Source organism: Malurus melanocephalus, unplaced genomic scaffold, assembly GCF_030028575.1.
Source record: "Malurus melanocephalus ecotype Western Australia unplaced genomic scaffold, MMel_1.1 scaffold_986, whole genome shotgun sequence".
Classification (NCBI taxonomy): domain Eukaryota; kingdom Metazoa; phylum Chordata; class Aves; order Passeriformes; family Maluridae; genus Malurus; species Malurus melanocephalus.
In genome coordinates this window covers 87738-111720 of record NW_026624218.1, presented here as the reverse complement: position 1 = coordinate 111720, position 23983 = coordinate 87738, and the positions used below count along the sequence as shown (strand labels likewise).

Sequence of the window (23983 nt, the reverse complement as noted above, 5' to 3'; positions counted from 1 at the left end):
AATCTGATTAAGAGTAAGTGACCAACATACAGACAAAAATCCATATTTTACAGCCAAATCTCTTCATCATTCATTTTTTCAGACTTGTAGCTGAAAGAACTAATTTGAATGATTGTCAATTGTCAGCAGATCAAAGACAAAAKAACTTTGTTTTTCATTAATGAAGTAACCACCTGAAAAATGTTGTGCTATCTCTAAATACTTTCTTGCCATAATGTTCTTTGCCACATGTTTATGAAATCCTCTAAGTCAACAGGACATCAGTACCATCCATTCAGCTTATACTGCTGTCAACAGAATGCACATCAGCCCTATCTGTACATATTGCCATGAACATGAGAAGCAACAGTATCAAGAAAAAAGTGTCAAGAGATGATAACAAACAAATGTGATGAAAATAGACTACAGTTATGGCACTGAGCAAATATGGGAAAGCAAGTGTCTGTTGGGAAAGCAAAGGTATTTATTGCCTATCACAGTGCAGTACTCAGTGTTCAAAGCTGTTTACAGCTCTTCTCCTTGCTGAGACACATTCTTCCACAAACACAGCTCAGATGCTCATGGCACAATCCACCCCACACATAYCTTCTGTTTATATCCCCAGAGAAAAGTAAACAGTTCAATTCTACCATAAGGACCCATGCACATTATTCATTGCTTCATAGCAAAGGCTAGGATAATAACACTATAGTTTTATCCTATATCTGCACATTTATAATGAGGCGACAAAATTTAAAAAAAAAATAAAATAAAATTAGTGACTCACAATGTCTGCACACTTCTGAGATTTGGGGATTTTGTTATTTTGAAGAAAGCTGTGAGACCTTGTTTCCCAGAACCACTGCAAGACTTTCCCTAGCAGACCTCATATTTCACAAACTTAGCAGTTCAAAAAATTAACCAGAGTAGTACTGGGGTAGGGCAGAGCTGTGTGTGTGTGGAAAAAAAAAAAAAAAAAAAAAAAAAAAAAAAACACCAAAACAACAAAAACAAAAACGGTATTTGGATTTTATTAAGAAAACTCTTTGCTTTCTCTCCCGCTTCCAGCCAGGAGAGGGTTAATTTTTGCAGTAGCCAGGAGGGGGCATGGCCAGGACCCAGAGGTTATTCTATACCATATTCCCATCCAGGAAAGAGGGGAAGAAGTTACTTCTGGATCAAGGAGCACAAGTGGCACAGTCTGGTATTGGTGGGGGCTTCTCTGTTTTGAGCACTCCCATGTAAATCATTTGCTTCTCCTGTACATTTTGTTATTAATATTGTTGCTCTTAGTGTTTGTTTCCTTCTTACTGTTTGCAGTAAATTGTTCTTATTTCAGCCCATGATCTTTACCTTTTGTGCCTCCAATTTTCCTCTCCAGCCTGCTGCAGTAGAAGGAAAAGGGAGTACTAAGAGGACAGCGTGTGGTTTGGAATGTTACAGTGGGAACACTAAATTGGGAAATACCATTCCTAAACCACAACACTTSCCCACAGCAATTCAAATAAATTAGCACTTTTGTGTCAAAGATCTGCTAAGAAGAAACCAGTAACACTGACTTTCCCCTATTATTCTTTGATGCAAGACACAAAGATATCTGCTAGAAAAGCAAGGTAAATATGGAAATTTTCCTGTACAACCTACATGCAGTTCTGTTCCAGAAGAAGGTAACCAGTGGCTGCATATATCTGTCAATACCCTAGTAATTTTAACACTAACTGGAAACTGTACCCCAAAGAAGCCTTTCCAGGATAGGCAATGGGGATATAACACTGTCATCTTGACTTCCATTACAAGCTAAAATCTTGCCATCCAAGTAGCTTTTAATCAAACTCTGCATCTAACATTACATGGTGTTGTGGCTTATGGTTTCTCCCTTTGTTTCCTTTCTTGGGAATTTTTCTTTCCCATTTTGTTGCTGGGATACACTGATTGCCAGGTCATCCTTTTGATGGCAGGGCGATTAGTAAAGACAATAGGACCTACACCCCACCCAAACGATCTTGCTAAGTACTGGGAGGGGGTGTGTGTGGGTGTGGTGGTGGCGGGTAACTATATATACTGCCCTGCTTGGCTCAGAGGGGGGTTGGCCTGCTACCTGTGGAGCAGAGCTTGACTGCTCTTTGGTTCCTGTTTTGCTGCACTGTGATCTTCTGCCCCGGTGCCTTGCCTGGGACCCCTGAGATTCRTGCTGWGKTGGTTAAAGGAGCACTGAGATCGGCGTATCCGCTGTGAGTTTGCAGAGGAACTTTTTTTCCCATCCATCTCTGCCTGTTTTGTGCCCCTCCTTGGCCACGTGGGAGATCTGAACCAGCCGGGACCTACGCCACAGCGCTCCTGCAGTCACCAGGGAATCAGGTGAGTATCTCTGTGTGAGGCTGTCACTGGGTTTGTGGCTGGGCTGGTTGTTGCYATTGTTGTTTTTACTTATTTTCACTTTGTTATACATATTAAATAAACTGTTATTCCCTTTTCCCCATATTCTTGCCTGGAAGCCCATGATTTTCTCAAAGCTATAATAAGTCAGAGGGAAGGGGGGTCATATCCACCACTCCAAGGGGGTAGTCCCTGCCTTTATTGGCAAAACACCTCTTTCAAACAAAGACACATGGTAACCCTGATCAATTTTAAGTCTTTCAAAAATACATTATCACCTGTTACTCATACGGAAAACTTTTATTGTACTTCCTTCCCCTCTCATAAATGCAGATACTTTTAGCAGTAATGGATCTCCTGAAATAAATTATGAGCTGTTTTTTTCCACTGGATAGAAGACACTTTTTCCTTGAAGACTGGATAGCACAATCAAGGCCATGGAAAAAGCTTATCACGGGTGAAAAGTTGAGGAACTTTCAGTTGAGGAATATTCAGTCTGAGGCATAAGGATGGAAGAGCCATACAGAAGTGTATCAGTAGAGCACAGAAAGCAAACCCACTAAGGTGAACAATAGAATAGAAAAAAATAGAATAGATATTGGTCAGAAAAATGGGAATGAAAATGGAAAACAAATGAAAAGCAGTTTTAAAACATAATTATTTTAATTAATATAATATGATTATTTAAAATAGTAAGATAGAAATCCATTTTCATTTTCAAAATATGTGAAAATCAAGAAGGGACTGGCACTCTTCTGTAACTATCATATGGGGCTAGTCTAAGCACATCTACAATCAAAAGTTATGTAAATTTCACAGAAATAAAATCCAACTCTTCTGATCTTTTAAAACTAGCTCTTAGTAGGTTAAGTAGTTCCTTTCACATGCTCGAAGAGATTCTCCTAAAGAAGTATAAATTCAAAGCAAGAGATGTTATTCACAAAGTACTGGTGACACTCAGCCATAGGTTGCTCCAACTACCCTGAGTCAAACACTGAATATCTTATTGAATTAAAATAATTACTTGTCATCTAAAGTACTTATTATAAAGACTTTATCAACCAGAGGACTCCTTACTATGCATCACAAAGCTCCTGTGCTATTAGAACTGTTTTCTGCCAACAAAGAGTTGGCAATACTTCAAGAATAGATGCAGTGCCTCACAAAAAAAACCAAAACCAACAAATAATCATGCTGTCAAAGTCCTTAACTAAGAGGAAGGACTGTTATAGTGTGACAAATAAGGCAATAAGCAATTTTCAGGCCAAAGCCTTCCCATCCCTTTACCTAAGCTACTCAAAGGGCCTGAGAGCAGCTCCCAGGAGATGCTGATGAACTCACCGTTARAGCCAGCAGTTTTCCATAGGTGAGATGGGCTGGGATGTGGTCGCTCTTGGATCGCAGTGACTCCACATACCAGTGCTCTGCTTCTGGCAGCTGGCTCATTCTCATATAGGCTTCTCCTGCAGGGTGAAACAAATGCCAGTGAGAATGCCCCAAATTTCTCAAGGCGCCCATCATTTACCTCATAATTTTTTATGTTTTAAATGTGCAGAGATCTTGAAAAGGGTGAAGTGATTTAAACACTTGCAATCACACACACACAAAAAAGCCTTGGAGGCACTTGAGTGAGGCGGTTAAGGCCTTATTAGGGCTGAAATTGCATAGTTGAGATGGAAACCACTGTTGGAACAGAATTGCCAGAGAGAGCTCCAACTGTTAGGTTTCAGTCAAAAGTCGCGAAGTGACAGAAATTTTATCTCATCTACTTTAGAAAAGCTACTTCTTTTCCATCACTCTACTTTATAAAGCATGGAACAGCAGGGAGAATATGGAAAATATTTGCATTTAATCATAATAACTGAAGAAACAAAATTTTGTTTTAAAACCTAGAGTTTAAGAAAACAGTCCTGAAAGTATATTGGAGGGAGAGGCAAGACATTAAAAATCTAATCTCTGAATGTAGTTATATTAGGTCACCTGCAACAATTTGTTTAAATTAAAACATAGCATCCATTATTTTAAAATTGCTAGTCTTAAGAACTTGTCACAAAATTACTGAAATTGGACATTTTTCAAAGTGAAATACTTTATATGAGAGGCTGAAGCAGGCAATGTTGAAGAACAATARATGAATGGGACGTCAGAAAGCCCACCATATTATGTTTTTTATATGTACTATATATTAGTGTTATACAAATAATTGTAGTCATGAAGTTTCTGAGAAAGAGTTTAGCATACACAGCTAAACAGYCTCTTTCTTCAAGAAGCAAACAATTAAATTTCTCAAAGGCTGGAAACAATATGAAAGCAGTATGTAATGGTGAGGAGTAACAGCTTTCAGACTAATACTCTGCACTTAGGCAGTTCTTTCACAAGGGCTCTGGATATAAACGTGCCCTTGTCTAAGTCAACGACAGCCTGAAAACGCCTATTGGACATTCAGGATTTCATCATCCCAGCAGCTGATCCATTTCTAATAAAGGACTAAGTGTCTTCCAAAAACTATGAACTCACAGTTTATCAAATGCTACTACTGGAGGATCAAGGGACTACAGCTGACCCAACTAAAGGTCAGCTAAGGCTGTCTCCAGCTAAGTCACAGCCTCCAGTTCTGTATTGCATGAAAATTACTAACTATGAGGCCATCAAGGAGACCGAGGGACCAAAGTTCTTTATTCAAGCTTGAAGCCAATTAACACAACCCAAAAATTTGGAGAAAAAGATTCTCAAAAGAGGCAAAATAAGGAACTCATACCACGGGAGCTACTCTACCTCTTCATCTTGAATATTTAGAGAGGATTTTCTTGATGAAAGAAAATTGGACAAGGCAGAGGCAGATTTTTATTTTCTCTTTGTCACTAGAGGAGAAGGATCCCAGGCAAAATGTAGCACATAGGTTTTGAGTTAGGGTGTGGTGCACRCAAAATGACCAAACCGCAGCACACAAATAAAATAAGCACGATGTAGTCAGAAGTCATGCTGAGTTAAGGCTAAGGGAAATCTACATGATTTTTATGAACAAATAGACTTTTTCCAAACAGGTCTGCTGTATTTAGAGGCTTGCAGTCCTGTTTTGAAAAAAGTCTATTTATTCTAAATCAAAGATCTACATAGCATTCTGTACTCATGCACCGGTCTGGGATATTTGATTACATACACAGAAGCACTCAATTAATTGTTGTTTAGAGCCAAACTAAAAGAACAATTCCGTCCAAAAAAGCCCACACCAAATTAAACAAAAAAAAAAAAAAAAAAAAAAAAAAAGGTAAGAAAGCCCAAAAGAATATGAACATCAAATTCACTGCTATTAATTAACATCATATGTGATTTTTTCAATATTTCAGCACTCACAAATAAGTGACAAAACATTACACCTGGTCTGCACAAAACAAAGTCATGAAGTGTTAAAAGGATGGATGAAACCAGAAGTCAAGCTATATGCTCCCCTGAACTCCTCTCCCTAGCTGCACGGTTTAAGGCTGGATGTTTAATTATTTGGTTGCATATTATTTTTTCCACAGCTTCCTGTTTCATTAGCATACAGGAAATGAAGAATCCTGTTATTTAAGTGGAAAATTCTACCCCAACCTGTTACAGCTTGGCAGAATTTCAAGCAATTAACAACAAAATGTTTTAAGAAGTAAAGAAAGCAGCCATAAGAGATGGAGCTATTATCTGCTGGTAGTAAAGGCTGAATGCACTGCCAAATTTCAAATAGACCCAAGGGTCTAATCTTGGGTCTAATATTTTTCATGATCGATTCTGATATAAGAAGAGATTAAAAAGTTCGGAGTACTTGCAAATTCAATTTTTATTAGGTTTTAAGAGCCCAACTACTTCACACACTAAGCTCCTCAAACTTTGAGTGTATTTCTGAGCGGGGCACCTAGAAACAAAGCTACAATATGTCAATCTAAATATAAAACTGTAAAGAAAGAAACTGTATTCCCCTGATGTTTACAGATAGAAATTGGGAAGAGCTGTTGACTTCCTTGAAGGCAGGGAGGGTCTGCAGAGAGATCTTAACAAATTAAAGAGATGGGCAAACACCAACCATATGAACAAGGGCAAGTGCTGAATTCCACACCTGGGATGGGGCAAACCTGGATGTACAGACAGCCTCTGGAACGAGATGCTGGAAAGCAATGTCACATAAAGGGTCCCGATTGATGGAGAGTTGCACATGAGCCAGCAGTGCCCTGGCTGCCAGGAGGGCCAACCCTGTCGCCAGCTGGGCAAGGGAGGGGATTGCCCTGCTCTGCTCTGACCTGGGGCAGCCTCACCTTGTGTACTGGGGACAGTTTTGGGTGCCACAATATGAGACATTGAGCTATTAGAGAGTGTCCAAAGGAAGTCCATGAAGATGGTGAAGGGCCTTGAGGGGAAGCCACACGAGGAGCAGCTGAGGTCACTTGGTCTGCTCAGCCTGGAGGAGACTGAGAGGAGACCTCACTAGAGTTACAACTTCCGTKTGAGGGGAAGAGGAAGGGCCAGCACTGATCTCTTCTCCGTGGTGTCTAGTGACAAGATTTGAGGGAGTGGCCTGAAGCTATGTCAGGGAGGTTTAGGCTGGATATCAGGAGAGTGGTTGGGCACTGGAACAGGCTTCCCAGGGAAGTGGTCACAGCATCAACCCTGACAGAGCTCAAGAAGTGTTTGGACAATGCTCTCAGACACATGGTGTGACTTGGGGATGATGCTGTGCAGGGTCAGGAGTTGAACTTGGTGATCCTTGGGGGTCCCTTCCAACACAGCATATTCTGTGATTCTTTGACTGCGGGGAATTCTCTGTAATTGAACATTTCCTTCTGAGGAGGCTGTATCAAGAATTCCCATACTCTTAAGTAAATAGAACATACAATTACTACAGAAGGAAGCACTGTTAGGGGATCTCATATTAACTCTACTAATAATGATTCTAATAATTTTTCTAAATGAATGAAAGAAAACAAAGTAAGCTGAAAACTGACAACAGCTCCTACCACTGCCATAATCAAAAAACAGAATAAAATCAAGAAATGGGTATCTGAACCATTAATTCAATCAAATGAATTTATGCATTAGACTGATGCAATATAACAATGTATAAATATATATTTAACAATAACAATTATCTCAAGCTATGCCAGCTTGAGATAATTTTCCAACAAAATGTCAGAGAAAAGATGTATGGATTGATTTTGTAATTCAGGATGTATTTGCATGTCTGAAATTAAAATAAGAAAAATAAGATTTGTCATTTACAATCATGCATTCTTGTAAACTTGCAATGCAAACTATTTAGTCATTTGAAAGGTAACAGGAATGTCCATTGGCAGAAAATGTGCAAGCCAACACATAAGCAGATATTTATTTTAAAAAATACTTCTTTTACAAAATCTCATGCTAAAAATCTGAAAGATCACACATGGACACTTTTATAAATAAAACTTGATAGATCCGTAAAGCTCATTAGAGAGCTAACAATGGCAAAGAAAGAAATTCATGGCAGTGAAAACCTTAAGACATAAATGGACAGTTATTTCCAGTCCCTAATCTGCATCAACACACAGACGTGCAACATTGCCTGCACAATGAGTGGTGGTAATAAATTCAACAGATGACTGGAGTAAATGGGACAAATCAGTAATTCAAAACTGTTTCCATTTTTACAGGGGTCAGTTCAGTTAATATTTTCTGAGTTTTATGAGCCCATTTCTTGGTTTATTCTACAAGAAAGAACATATATTGTTAAACTGTAATTCTCATGTACTAATGTTGTGCAAGAAAAGCTTTAATATGCAACTGAAAGACCATTAAAAAGGTGCATACAAAGTTCATTAGCACTTCTATTAATACTTTCAAAGAAATGAGAAATGGGTTACCTTTTAGCTAGATTTACACCACTGTAATTAAAATCCCTATACTGAAGTGGATTTTATTTGTCACAGAGATAGACCACTTGCAAGACTACCGTACACCAATATTATTTTCCCACGCTTCATCAGAATTCTTGGAATTTAAAAATAATACTTCAAAATAAACAACATGAAACAAAAACCCCACAAAATAACAAAACAGGCAAAACCTCCCCACTAAAATCATGCCAGGATATTAATTATAATTAAATATATTTAATTAACATAGCATTAACAATATTAACAAAAAATTAAAAACAATTAAAACCCAATAAAAATAGTAATAAACATTAAATATTTATATTAAATAATGATGCTAACAAAAGATTAGCTTTCTAGCAGCTATTGCCCCTAAAGGCTAATATTTAACTTGATAATCAAGTGGAATGCGTTTGTAAGAAAAATAAATTTTAAGAAGGACACAGGATTTTCCAATACATACCACACATTGCTAAAAATCAAAATCAGGTACCATGTACATGAATGTATATTGCATAGTTCTAGATTAACTGCTCATTTGCTGTTTTCATAATTGTTCTGTTTCCGATGCATGTAATCACACCAAGCAAGGGTCATATCCCGGCAGGGAGCATCCCAGACTTTCTGATGAGAAAGTACAATAGAACTGTGGATGTAGAAGCACTGTACCACCATAGGTGTAAGGCACTCGTACTTTCATATTAAGAAGATAGGTCCCTCCAGGGGTCCTCCTTTTACAAAAACTGAAAAATTATCTTCATAAAGGAGACAACGTAGGATAAATCTGCTCTGCATCATATGTTAATTATCTGCCTCTCAAATTTCTGAGTGACAAAATTGTAATACAGAAAATATAAAATTTGACATGGACAAGACACCAGATGTAAAACACAAAGGAAGATGGAGATGCCCTTTGAAAAGAAAAATCTCTGGTATATACATTCTGTCAGGATTTAAATTTAATTTTTCCATAGTTTCATTGAATTGGGAGTACAATTTGCCTTGGAAAATGATAGAGAGGTCTGCATCCCTGTGTGTCACAATATCACAAGGAGTTTGTGTCTTTGACAATGTAACCGTGCAGCTTTCTTGAACAAATCAATACTACAGATGTGCTTACCATCAATGCATCTCCATAGATATATGACTTCCCCCTTTTTTCTCTTCAGTACCAGTACATAAAATAACATGATGAATCTGGAAGCACAGTTATACTACACTGATGTCTAAGAAATACTGCAAAAGATTAACAGTTTCGGTTATAAATATGCAGTGCATGCACATCTTCCCTGAAACAGCTCAAGCATGTGAACATAATGAGCATCAAGTTCTGCACAGACTAAGCATATTCTGTGTGGATTTTTTTTTTCCKTTTACACTATAATCTCTTTGAAGATTTCAAGGAATGCATTGTATTTTATCAGGGTTTTTGATGGATGGGAGTCAATCCGCATTTACTTTGGCTGAGCAAATTCTTATAGGCCTCAATTAGCCAAAGCAAAGCCTTATCTGATTTAATTAGACCACTAAGCTACTTTTGAAGAAGAATACCTAAAGTAGAAAACAAATATAAATGAAGGCCAAAATAAGATCAGTTGCAGCATGGAACAGCATAGACGTTGCAGCTGTTCCCTGCTGTACAAAGGCTTCCAATGAAAGAAGTATACTGACAAATACAGAGGCATTGAGCTCATACAAGATAGGTAATTTCATTTTCATGCCAGTATGTTTCTTTAAAAGACTATTAATAGAATCACTTTCCATTAGAATCATGCCTAATTTGGAACCCTGTAGTCCAATTTCAGTACTGGACCATATTTTTTGTCTGTAAATGTTATGACTATACTTATTTTCATATAAAAGCCTGCATGTTTAAGATAAAAATGCATTTCATCCTTAGAAATAGCTTTTTCAGACAAATACCTAAGAAAATTTCATAATTTCACATTAAAATATAARTCAAGAGTCCAAAGAGATAAAACCAAATCTGTGAACCTGGGGAAAAAAACCCAAACCTGGTCTCAAACATTGAATCAATTACCATCCCCAGCAATCCACTGCTGTAACCTTCATACCCAGCTTAAATCCCTTAAAGGAAAGTGAAAAAAACAGGAGATGCTTAGAAATCATAGAATCACAGCATCATTTAGGTTGAAAAAGATATTAAAGATCATCAAAGTCTAACCTTTAACCAAACACCACATCAGCTGGATCGCAGCACCAAGTGCCACATCCAATCATTTCTTGAACACTTGCAAGGATGGTGACACCACCACTACCCTGGGTAGCCCATTTCAACTCTTGACAACACTTTCAGTGAATAAATTCTTCCTGATGTCCAACCTCCCCTGGCACAGCTTGAGGCCTTTTCCTCTTGTCGTGTTGCTGGTTGCCTGGCAGAAGAGACCAAACCCCAGATGGCTACAACCTCCTTTCAAAGAGCTGGAGAGAGTGATAAGGTCTCTCCTGACTTTTCTCCAGGCTAAATACATCCAGCTCCCTCATCCACATCCATCCCTCATCCTCATAGGATTTGTGCTCCAGACCTTTCCSCAGCTCCATTGCCCTTCTCTGAACACGCTCCAGCACCTCAATGTCTTTCTTTTAGTGAGGGGCCCAGAACTGGACACAGGACTCAAAGTGTGGCTTCACCAGTGCTGAGAACAGGGAGTCAATAAATTCCCTGGTCCTGCTGGCCACACTATTTCTGATACAGGCTAGGATGCCTGGGCACAGACTGGCTCATGTTCAGCTGCTGTTGACCAGCACCTCCAGGTCCTTTTTCTCTGGGCTGCTTTCCAGCCACTCTTCCCCCTTCCTTCCTGTTGCAACACCCAGCAATTTGCCTTATTCAACCACATACAACTGGCCTTGGCCCATGGATCCAGCCTGTCCAGATCCTTCTGCAAAGCCTTCCTGAGCTTCAGCAGATCAACACTGCCACCCAACTTGGTGTCATCTGTGAACTTACGGTGCATTCAACCCCTTCATCCAGATCATCAGTAAAGATATTAAACAAGATTGGCCCTAATACTGAGCCCAGGGGAGCACCACCAGGGACTGGCTGCCAGCTGGATGAAGAACTTAGATACTTAGCTTTGGACACCAGATATAAACTAACACAGTCTGCAAAGTTTCAGAGGGGGAAGGGTTAAAGTATCAGAATGAAGGTGGGAAAGAGGAGAGAAGGAAGCCCAGCATTTTATTCCCGTATCCATTGGAGAGGACTCTGTTCTTACTTCCATTGAACATGTAACAAAATGTGCATATGAAAGATAAAGAATACTCTTTTTTCCATCAAAGCTAGTTTTACAAGAAAAAAAAAAAAAAAGACTTTTACTGCACACTCAGTAAGAAATTACCAGTCAAATTTCATGAGATGCATAGGAAGCACACTGATGACTAAAGCTTAGATAGGTGCAGGTACCATACAATGCATAAGTAGTGATGTGGGATATGTATCTCACAGCTTAATCATCTTTGAATCTTAAATATTAAGTGTTGTTCAGCATGCACAGTAAAACTATACCAAAGGGTTTCTTGGAGTTCTGAACAATATTTCAAAATAATTCAATAAGAAGGCATTTAATGGGAGCAAGGGGTAAATAGGATAGAAGCCTTAACAACATTAACAGGTTTGTAGAAACAGCCATGTTGACCCAAAAGCATAATCAAGTAAAGTGATAGTTATGTTATAATCATCAACAGACAAAGTCTCTCTGCATACTAAGCCTTTGTACTTATGATACAAACCTCTGCACCAGATGTAAAATCTGGCTCCCCTTTTCTCATCCGTACACTTGGTGCATGATTTGGTTTCTGTCCATGTGCAATCTAGCAGATTCGCAAGGGAATTAAAACTTTAACTTGTGCATCATGAACTATATTCACGCCTTCAATATTAGCTTTTTGTGATTTGCATTTCTCATTAAAATGTTTGTAAGGCTTTGCCTGAAGTGCATCTGAAAACAGGCATTCAGATGTTAGCAAGAGCGGATGAAGTCCAATAAAGACTTTTGTTTTTACGACAGCATCTTGCCAATTTAAACCTGAACAATGCCATCCAAACATCTTTCCTGTTACTGTTTGGTATTAAAATAAAGCCTCCATGGTCCATTTCACACCACTTAACTGTCAGGAGTATGAATTACTGTAGCAGGTGGGCTAGTGTGGTTTTAAAAGCAGTGTAATACAATCAACTGTACAATATCAAATTTCAAGGAACGCAAAAGACATCTAGAGCAGAGGCTGATCCTTTAGCAATCCTAATATTGGCATTAAAGTGTTCAAGATCCCAAAGGGACCATTTTATCTTTTGACCTCAGGCTTTAATTGAAACTTTAAACAAAATATATTACCTATTTAATACAGCTGAGTTGGACTCTGGCCTTTGTAGTGCAAGCTGCTATGCCAAGCAAATTAATCTGTGTAACCTTAGCATGTACTTTTTAATTTACATCAAAGCAATATGGTACAGAGAAAATAAATACCAAGCCAACCTTATACAGCTTGTTGAATAATTATTTTGATTCTAGTTTTAGAGTTTTCATTTTTAGCTTTTTTGTGTTCTCCTAAGGAAAAGAAATGAAAAGGGTTTATTTCTTGGTACAATGCCAGGGAAACATATGGCTTCCTTAGCTGAGTTGCACACCTGGCAAAATAAATCACAGCAACAGGAGACCAAAATCTTCCCTGCAACTTTTTCATATACACGAACTTAGAACATCTGATGCCAGTATTACAGCCCTGACTTTTGTACACTGAAAAAAATAAAAAGGCAAATGGATGCCTGCTTCTTGAGCCCCAATACTTCTTTTTCCCATTTAGAGGCAAGTTACATAGAGTTTTAAAGGAAAAAAGTCTGTCAGGCAGACTGACACACCAGAGGAATGAGTCACTGGGCCTGTCAGAGCAAAAGGCCAATACAAGCAAGCACAGGAAAAGAAGTGTAACACAAACAGGGAAAGCAGGTGGTGTAAAGGCTTAGCACTGCTGGAGTGTTAATGCTACTAGACTCAGAGTGCTGGACTTCAAACCTGATTCCATTTAAACAATTCATCTCCTGTTTATTCTCTCTCAAGTAGGTCATATACATCATACAGAAGAAGTAAAACCTGCCAAAGACTTCAGTTACATGAACGAGTAATTATTAAAAACTAGAGGAAGCACTGTTTCCTTATATCACATGCCAATATGTGGCAATGTATGCCACTCAACCAAGCACAGATTGCCAGAGACTGGAAATACATTCATCACAATAACAACCACAGCAAAAGACTTTTTCCACATGTAAGAAGATGGGGAAGGACTATTTCCTTCTGCTATTTCCCAAGCAGATGAGGGGCACTGCCCAGTTCCTCCCTCTTCCTCCCCAGCAATGAGAATACAATGAGTAGGCACAGCTTAGTCAGGTTTTTGCAGCTGCCAATGCATGATACAGGACAGCCCTACTTCAGTTCTTCTAGTCTCCCTTTTAAAGGTAAGAAGCAGGCAGACAAGTTTATGTAATGCTATTCATCAAAGAAAGTGTTACAGCAAATGTATTTATAATTTTGTCTTGAACATTGAGACAGAAATAAACATTCCGTGGGCCCTCTGATACTCAGTGACACAGTACGAGGGTAAAGCGGATACACTCCTAATAATGGATGCAGTTGCCTTCTTCTGTCACACATGATGCAAAGAGATGACTGAATAGGCATTTAGGATTTATCTCACCCAACTTGAGCTACTAAGTCTAAGTTAGTCAGTTCCTTTTAAAGGAGAAGTATGCTTGCAAAAATTATGTGTATCATCTTAAATACATGGCAAAATCAGATGGGTTTTATTACTCCTGAGAGGTATGGTTTTCTTTCCACACTATAAAAAAAGTATAGCCCTAGCTCTGTCTCGTCATCTAACCTTTAYACTATCATAGGTAGGAGAGACCAACTGCAGTCATGTAGGCTTATGTAAGCACATCCAGGATGGATGTGAACAGATCAGTCTGAGTCCTATTAGCTGCACTGCATTAATTCAAGTCACTACCCAACTGTACGTGGCCTCTCGGACTGCCTTCACAGTGTAACCTCCAAGCAACATGTCAGAAACCAGACTGGAGCAAGTTCCATCTTCCCTGCAAAAGCTACCACCACAAACAGCAACCATAATAAAATATGTGCCATGTTAATGATAAGTTGAAATTCTCAAAGCTCCTCAAGGAACTAAGGTACACTCAGTTGACTGTAACTTGTTATGCCACCAGGATATCCATGAAGTGCTGGCAGCAGCTTAAAGGAAGCAGAAGCCAGAGGATGGGCTAAGGAGTGGAGGAAGGAAGTACAGCAGGAGCCAAGCCTGGGCAAAGGACTCAGCTAGTCTTTGTGGTTTTCTGTGAGTTTAATAAATGCAAATCCCAGGATTAGAGTGAACTTGGACATCACAGACTGTGCTTACAAAGGAAATGGAGAAAGGCCTCCTGAATCTAGAAAAGCAACCAAAACAAAGTAAAAATCTGAAGAACTTATAGGTTATAGTGGTTTTAAAGGAAGCATCTATCCATTGGAGAAGGAAAAGTGTAGCACAAACCTGCTTGGTAATGGGACAACCCTTACACACAAGAAGCAGCAGAGGTTTATGTTTTCCAATTTTGTATTCTGAAGAACATTTCTATCAGAATTATGAAAAATATATTTACACTACAGAGGGCAGTCAAACTTCAGAGGATTTGCTGGAACACTGCAGTATTTCAGCATTCACTATAGGGACACCAATAGGGTATAGATGTTTAATTCATACAGCGGTGACTGTTGATACCATCACCAAATTTATCAGCAACAGTTCATAAATAAAACTGATAAAACAATAATTTTGCTAAGACTGAAAATGAGCAAAAGYACATGTAATAATCAATTTGTGCAATTATGGATTTTAGCCATTGGCATCTATGTGGTAAAGTTTAGCATGCAGGGAGAAGTAACTCTCTATTGAATGATATGAACTGCTAAGAAAGTGTTTATACTGATATTCGATAGTTAGTCACTGTGGCAAGAGAAGTACTTAATTCAGCATTGACATTTACATTTTTCAAACATGTAGCATCAGTTACACCTACAATTTTATTTTTTTCTGTGCCCTACTACTTCTAGGGTGCTAAAAAAAGATACCTTTCCTGAATAAGTAGTCAACAACTGTGTCTACCCAGTTAGTGTCAACCAATACATTCCCTTGTACACTAGGCATTGTGAATCACGCAAAACCCCACATGCTTCCTGTTGATCCTAATTGTTTCCAAATATGTTTTTAATTGCTCCACCTTGAACAACTTTAAAGTAAAGGTTCTTACATCCTTTTCTGTCCCCAAACAGAAGAGTATTGGGCCAAACACTGAGGTTGCTTAGCAAAAACACATGCACTTTTAGGGAGAATTCCACTTACAAGCAGCTCTGGAACACTAACAACCAGCCCTCTTGTTTTCAGATCTGACTACAGAAGCAATAATTCATATTATCTTCTTTCTTTTATCTGTTTAATGTATCCCATATAAAAATGTGATGGAGAATATGAGGAACTGAAGTTAGACAAAAAAAAATCCTCATAGACAAACTGATGGTTTCTTGCAGTACTCAAGGGACTCTTAAAATTTTGAAGGACAGACAGCTGGTCCTGGAAGAAGAGTAAGAAGAAATTCATTCATTGCAGATGTCTAAACTAAAGTACATCAGCTGGGAAATAAGTTTTTGGCACAACCTAAAAAAAAAAAAAAAGCACAACTCTGTGGGTCTGGACACCTTGCTGGTTTACAAGGCAATTCAACACCCACACACACGTGGGCACATGGGCCTTCAAGGTAGCAGATGAGTGACTCTGGGGAGAGAAGAAATACTAATGCACGCATTCTAAATGTGAAAATACTGCAATGACACTCTTAAAGATATCCAGTACCTAATAGTCTCTTCTTTTATTGTGCCTTATCCAGTATTGCAATTGCTGGCATTTAAGCTCTGAACCTAGTTTAGCTTGTATCTACTGAACGCAAGTATTTTTAGGTTTTATTAGCTCATAATTTGAGCACCAGTTTCCTGGATAATGTATTTCATTTCACCCTGCCTGACTCCTCAAATACCATTCCAAAGCACTACCAGTGCACTTACCCATCATGTTATATAAGCTCTGTGGGGCAAACTGCCTTGGCATTTTCTGTATTGCTTCTTTGTAAACTGTAAGGGCATCCTGAAAAGAGACACACAAGTGGGAAAACAACAAGTACAAAAGCATCCTTTCACATATAAAGTAAAGTCAAACTATCCTTCTTCCCCAAATGAAAGGTGCAGGGACAGAGAAAACACATCAATATCAAAAATGTCACAGAAAGTACAAAATTTCTCCTTTTTAAGAAGTTCTTTTTATCTGAATTTTACCAAATTTAGTGAGTCTTACAGACAAGACATCAAGTTCCAGTATTGCAACTTCCTTTCCAGGCAGAAGTAACAACAATGTCTTTTTATATCCCTTAATAACTGATGAGTTTATAAACGTATAAAATTCTATAGGCTGTCAAAGAATATGACTTATTACTGAATTGTAAACAAAGAACTTTCTTATGATTAACTACACTAAGAGACCTAAAAATAAACAAATCATTTACTACCAAATAATAACAAAGCATAACCCTCACAACTGAAGTCCACTCCACAGAAAGAATGAGTCAAGAATGCCAAAACTGGAATCCCTTTGTAAATATGCTGTGCCTTAAATTATTTGATCATATATTTATTTATGCAGCACTTTGGATGCTTACTGGTCAATCTGTTAGCTCTGCATCAGTGATTGCTTATGAAGGCTGCAATGACCACCAGGAACAAACGTGATGTTTTGCATTCTTAAAAGCCCTTGTACCTCGCAGGCATTGAACTCCAACTCTAAACTCTATCAGCTGTGCAGACAACATGCTGCTGTTCTCTTCTCTGTATATATGCATCAGCTGTCTGTGTTTTAACCAATTAGTAACTCCATCTGACAGAGCTGGATGCAGGAGACAGATGACAGGGAATCTGTCCAGCTTGTGCATGCCTGATCTTAAACATCAGATGTATCCGTCATGGTCAAGAACACTTATATGGATCAAAACCACTCACAAGTCCTGTTCTGAAGTGTGCCTGGCAATGCAAAGAGAGAATGAGTTTCTTTCAAATACTGCAAAAGGCCAAACCTCAAGTGAATGTCCAGTTTCAGTTAAGTTCATCAGGGAAAATGGAGAGGAATCACAATAGTCACAACTGAACATGTAAATGAGCTGGGACAGCTTGGGTGCAGTAAATGGTTACATTAAAAATATCCAACCCACTTTAGCACTTTAATTATCTGAAAATAACACACAGTGGGATGCTTTTAATCACTGGAGTTTTAAATTATTTCAACTGGGTCTTATTTTTGGAGACTGTGTTGGTTTTGCTTGGCTCAGTTTTTGGAAGTGGGGAGGCTAAAAAGATGGCTCCTGTGAGAGGCTTCTGGAGGCTTCCACCGTGTCCAGCAGAGCCAATTGCTGTTGGCTCTGAGGATGATGGACATGCCACTGACCAAACCTGGGCCAATTGGAGATCGTGGTTATGCCTCTGTGAAAACATATTTAAGAAGACATCAAAACAAAGGGGGACACACTAGTTTTGCCAGTGGAGGAGGCTGAGAATATGTGAGGGAATGCAGACACCAAGGTCAGTGCAGGAGGGGGAGGAGCTGCTCCAGGCACCAGAGCTGGGATTCCTTTGCAGGCTGTGGTGACGACCATGGTGGAGCAGGCTGTCCCCCTGCAGCCCATGGTGACCATGGTGGAGCAGGCTGTCCCCCTGCAGCCCATGGTGACCATGGCGGAGCAGGCTGTCCCCCTGCAGCCCATGGTGACCATGGTGGAGCAGGCTGTCCCCCTGCAGCCCATGGGGTCCATGGTGGAGCAGGCTGTCCCCTGCAGCCCATGGGGTCCACAGAGGGTGCAGAGATCCACCCGCAGCCCGTGGAGGAGGGAGGTCCCCACGCTGGAGCCAGCGGACGCCAAGAAGGGGCTGTGTCCAGCAGGAGACCCATGGAGAGAGAGGCCTTGCTCCCGAGATGGAACAGCCTGGCCTTRGGCCTGCACCCAGGGGACGAGGGACCCCACGGTGCAGCAGTTTTGGGATGACTGTCTGCCCGTGGGGGGAGTCACGATGCAGCAGATGTGTGTGGGCTGCTGCTCATGAGAGTGGAAACATGCCGGATTCTCCCGTGGGAGGGACCCCATGGTAACGCAAGGGAAGGACTCCACTCCCTCAGCAGCCGCAGATCGATCCGGTGATGAACTGACCAACCCCACACCCTGAACTGACCAACCCCACACCCTGTTCAGCCCCCGCTGCTTTGCACTGTCGGTGGGAAGCGGGGAGGGAGTAGGGAGAAGATCGGTGTCTTTGAGGGTTTTATTTCTCATTCTCCTCCTCTGACTTTGTTAGTAATAAATTCACTTCATAATTTAAGTAGTGCCTGTTTTGTCCGTCAAGCATTTCCTCCCTGCTYCTTATCTCAACTCATGAACCCTTTTGTTAATTTTTTTTTTCTTCGCTCTTCTCTACCCAGTGGTGGTGGGGGAGAGAGAATGAGCAGGTGTTGTGGGTGCCTGGCTTTCAGCCAGCATTCCAAACCACGACAGAGGCTTTAATGYAAGCATAATTGCACTTTCCCAACTAAAGATGGACCTACTCTGTTTTGAATTATAAAGCCAGTACATTTTAGGTTAATTGACCTTTAATCAGGATTTATCCTTTGCAGCTTTATCCAGCTATGGATACGAAGCCAAAACCAATGAACTAACACATATCAGACATGACCATTGCCAATATTGACTCCAAAACGAGAACCTCACACTAATCAATATCATTACACAGTGACTGTAGAGAACGAATAGTCTCTGTAGAGAATGCTAATCTTGATCTGGTGAAATTCAATCAATTTGTGCCTGTGATGTACTCTGAAAGGCTGGGTGGCAGCAGTAAGTATTATTTGTATTTGAAGGTTTTATAAATATATTATAGACAAATCTGGAGTCTTACCTCATAATGTCCTTGTTCATGAAAAAGTTTTCCTAAGTTATAAAGACAGCTGGTAACAGAGCTTTTATGAGCATGAGGATCTTTCAGATTTTCATCAGGGATCTCTGAACACTTCACAAAAGTCCTCCTGGCTTCCTCTGTCTTCCCTTGGTTCATCAGGATGATGCCAGTATTTAAATAGGCAGCTGTGAAGAGGGAAAAAATGTCATCATTTAATGAAGTTCTGTTATGCTATATCTACTGTTTTAATTCTAAGTAGTATCTGGTAGAGATCCCATGGTTAATCTAATTTGGGTTTTGAATAAGATAGGTCACTCAGTGGTGTGAATGTGAACATGTAACATGTGAATATAGTAAAGGTTCAGAGATCCTTATAAAAGGATATAAAGCCTSAGTAAGAAGGGAAGGAATCACTGGCAGGGTATTCCACTTAGTTCCTTTTATTAGGACWGTATGCAGCATACAGCACCACTGTTTGATGTGTTAGAAAAAATACATGTATACGTTAAAACATATATACATACAGAGATGATTTATACTGAAGGTACAAAAGTCTAAGCAATCTTAAATAGCACCATTTAATTCTGGAACGTATTACTGGCAACATCCCTATGATTACTCTCCATTTTCCTCAGACAAGAAAGAAAAAATTAAAGGACTTCAAAAATATTTGTATTATTCACTCACACATACCATAAATATCAGGGACTGGCTGTAAGAAACAGAAAACAGGAGCCTGAAAACTTGGGCAGTAGTGTCTGTGGCTCAACACCCCAGATCAGAAACATTTTAAATTCTAGTGCTGATGAGTGTTAATTCCTTATCTGGTTCTTGTATCACATTAAATGCAGTTGCTTACTAATGTACACTTGCTTTCAAGGGTACAATTTCACCTTTTACTTTCTGACTTAAAAACTTCTGAAAAAAAAGAAAGCATAATTAAAGAGTAGGAAAATTTTCCATGAAAACTGAAATCAACATTATACAAGCCTGTATAGTTAAAATACTTACAAGCTAGTGTGGGTCTGCTACCAATTGCCAGTTTATAGTAATGCAATGCTTCTGAAAACCTGCTGTTTTCCTGAAGTAGTAATCCTCTGCATAAGGGGAGGGAAAAAAAAAGAAAAATAAAGGAGAGGTGTGAGGTTACTACAAAAAAAAAACAACTTGAAAACAAATACTGAAACCAAAACTTGTGTAACAGAAAAATATGCTAACTGGTGTTTCAGAGATATAAGCACTCTTAATAACAGTTCAGTACAAAAATTGTTCCATGTCTATGTTGTGGTAGATGAAACCGTCCCAGAAAATGCTACAGGGTTAGACAGTCCTGAGATATTCATCACACAATGGTGGAAATAGTTTGATAACCCCCCTGGGAATTAAATGGTTCTTGCCATGAATATGTAAATCCTGATGTCCTGGTTGGATTTGATTTGATCTCTCTCCCTCCGCCTACCCCTTCTCCTATTGGTTGTTATGTTCCCCTTCACCTTCTCTCCCTGCCCAGCTCCTCAGGTAACTGGCCCTGAGGGATATATCAATAGGCAGGTAAGCCCGCRGCTCCCTCTTTCGTCCCTGGTCCCTTCGGGAATAAAGTCCTGGAATAAACCACACGGCTGAGCACTCTGCTTCTTCATCTCTGGTAATGTATGGGCTACTAGTCCACTGGGGAAGGTGTTTTGCTAGCCATCAGCCCAGGCGTGAGTTATCTCCTGCATAGCACCAGGAAGTGCTAGCCAAGGTGATCTCAAAGGCAGGAGATGCTTGTGGTACACGCAGAGAGATGAGACCCCCTGGATACCCCCCAGCACACGTTATATAGATGAATTCATAGACATCAGGAGCATCCATATGGCTTTAATAAAGCAGATGTTAAACAAATAGTTTTGGCTTTCTTGTAAACCAGGATATTCATTTACTCAGTTGAAAAATGTTAGTCTGCAAGACTTTTTAAAGTGCACAGAGTATGATGGAGGTATTTGTGTGTCATTGATTATTAGCCTGGCATCTTTTCTTGACCTGAAATAAGCAGGTCTTTGTCAGATGCATTAAAGTTAAGCACCTAGCCCTTCACATGTGTTATGTTAAGGGTCCCCCTTGTTGAGCAATTTCACCAGATTATTCACTGTGCAGCTTAGTACCTGCAACAGGTCAGGGTCTTCCTGTATTCTTTATGCTCTGAACAAATTTACTAACTGAAGAGGTATTAAAAATTACACTGAATATTTCCAGTTTCATAATACATGGGCTTTAATTTAGCTTTTAAGGCAAACATCTGTGTGAATTGCCATTTACACCAGCCACCCACAAATTTCTGAGAAAATCTGGACAACACTGACATGAATGTACATTGCATGCTTAAATAAATGAAGGCCCAAAGCATTACAGTTTTCCACAGTTTAAGAAGACTGAAATAAAGCATATACAAATATATTAAAACCAGAATGATTTAAAAATTCTTAAAAACTAGTAATTTCAGAGCAGAGACTCAGACCTCAGTATCCAGGGGTAAGCATCCCTTGTCATATATAATTCAAAATATCCAGGAAAACATAGCTCTTCCTTTTAGGCAGAAGTAGCATCATATTTATTAGGAGTTTCCTTAACCTACAGCATTTGTTTTCTTCCTCTATGCTTTTATCTGCTGATAGCTTTTCAAATTGCAAAGAGCTTGGACTTCTTCAATCTCCCGTCTCAAATCAKCAAAAATTTTGCTTCCCTCCAATACCTCAGGAAAGCTTTTTGAATTAAACCAGTAAATTTCAAGGGATGAAAAGAGAATGGCAGTTAGCAAAAGAAGTAGCCATCATCTACATCKTTTGCTTCCTGTCACTGGATTAGGATTAACAGAACTGAGGAATACATCCTCTTTTTCTTCTATATTAGCCTATCAGCATCACATGACTTCACTTTGAAACTGTCTCCCAGTTAACTTCAGATTAGGTAGTAAATCACTTTTTATAGTCAGAGAACTTACATTTGGTAGGTACTTGCAGTAAAGTGAGCAATGAAGGAATACATTCAGGATACTTGTTGGCATGGCACCAAGGTTGGTAACTACTTCAAGTATCTTGCAAATGGGAAAAGGTGTGATCATCAGGATAGAAATAACATTTTCTAAATTTTCTAGAAGCTGAATTTTGTTTACTCTAAAAATGTTTATACACTGTCATTGATCTAAGGAAGAATAATTATGGTATTTTGATCCTGTTTTCTATGATAGCAGGAGAATTTACAGAAAAATGTTATGTGCATAGTTAGAGATTCAACGTGCTTCTTAATTTTTTAAAAAGCAAAACATTCTCACACAATAAAATTCTGAAACAATTTATCTAAGAAATTCCATTCTTATTGTACTTCTGGAATAAATAATGTAACATATTGAGAGAAGTAATACAGTAATTGGTCAACTTCACCAATACAAATTACTTTGCTAAGTGTACAACATTTGTGGTTCTGTGATTAAAAGAACTTTATTTGCAATTATTACAAATGTATCTTCTGTGTTCACTACATGATCTAATAGTAACACTTTGGATTAATTACTTGATACTTTGAGGTTTTGGGGGTTTTTTAACTTCTTTTCCAAAAGACTTTTTTCTTTTAAAAGCTGTTCCATCAACTGTCAGTCTGTCAGCGTCTCTCCCTCTCTCTTTTTCATATATATAACCCAAGCAGCTCAAATGAAGGACTCAGTGCTGAATTCCAAATAATCAGTGTTTTATTTGTATTTGTTATGARGTTGGTAGAAGAAAGAGAAGAAGGACATAATCTTACCAAGGCATGAAACTACCTCTTCTCCTTGTGAATCACTAGTTTTCACTGTAGCTTCTGGCAGTACAAAAATTACTAGATTAATGAGTCTCCAGTTCTAGTTTAAGATTAAACAAAGTCAGGAAAAAAAATTTCAAGATGCAGTGGAATAACATCCTTCAGCTGGGCACTACAGTTTGCAGTATCTCACCCTTCCCAGTGGCCAGGGCGTATGTCTCTATAAGGAAGGGTCTGCTATAGCCATGAGTGGATCTGCTCTTGACATGCCTTTCACTCCTTTGCTTACACTGCAAAAGGACAACTGCTCTTTGGAGATTTTTGACAAAGGAGAGAAGAGGCAGAGAGAAAGACCACAAAACCATCAATACAGTGTGAAGCACTGGGCATAAACCAGAGGTGGAGAAAAGCAATTGCCGTATGTTGAGTTTGTACCTGTCTTTTGTGGTTACAAAGACATCTTTTTCCTTACGCAAAGATAAACAAAGGAAAGCACATCCTTGTTGTAAGAATGCTTGATAGGGAAGAGTAAGTTCAAGTGATAAACTTGGATGAAGAGCTGGCACTTTTAAACAAACTGTTCTGGCACTGAAAGTGTTCTGGCACTTTTAAACAAACTATCGATGCTACCATGAATACCAAACTAACTAAATAAAAAAGCCGAGCCCTAAACAGACCCCACCCCCCCCCCCACACACACACACCCCAGAAAAACAAAACACAAGCAACAGTTGCTTCAAGGTGATACTTCCAAAACTTTTTATTCTCTCCTACCTTGCCCCTTTTAAGGCAGACAAATGAAATATGCAATTTCTGTGCAAAGACAGTTTACTGACATAACTGGAAAAATGAGGCTTCTATACTTTAGTAAGACAAGTACCATGAAAGAATAAATGTACATGAGGAATAACTTCTTTA

The 23983-nt window shown here is 39.1% G+C and overlaps 1 protein-coding gene across 1 annotated transcript in view; it reads right to left on the bottom strand.

Annotated features, from left to right (window-relative positions):
- The window catches only part of TMTC2 (transmembrane O-mannosyltransferase targeting cadherins 2), a gene marked incomplete at its 3' end in the record, with an annotated part of 95636 nt that overhangs the window by 12545 nt on the left and 59108 nt on the right, over positions 1-23983 (bottom strand). Inside the window, exons 4-7 of the mRNA XM_057386542.1 lie at positions 20303-20388; positions 19292-19476; positions 16367-16445; positions 3697-3818 (exon numbers count right to left, since the gene is read on the bottom strand). Of these exons, the coding sequence (XP_057242525.1) occupies positions 3697-3818; positions 16367-16445; positions 19292-19476; positions 20303-20388 (472 nt within the window). The remainder of the gene's footprint in view (positions 1-3696; positions 3819-16366; positions 16446-19291; positions 19477-20302; positions 20389-23983) is intronic.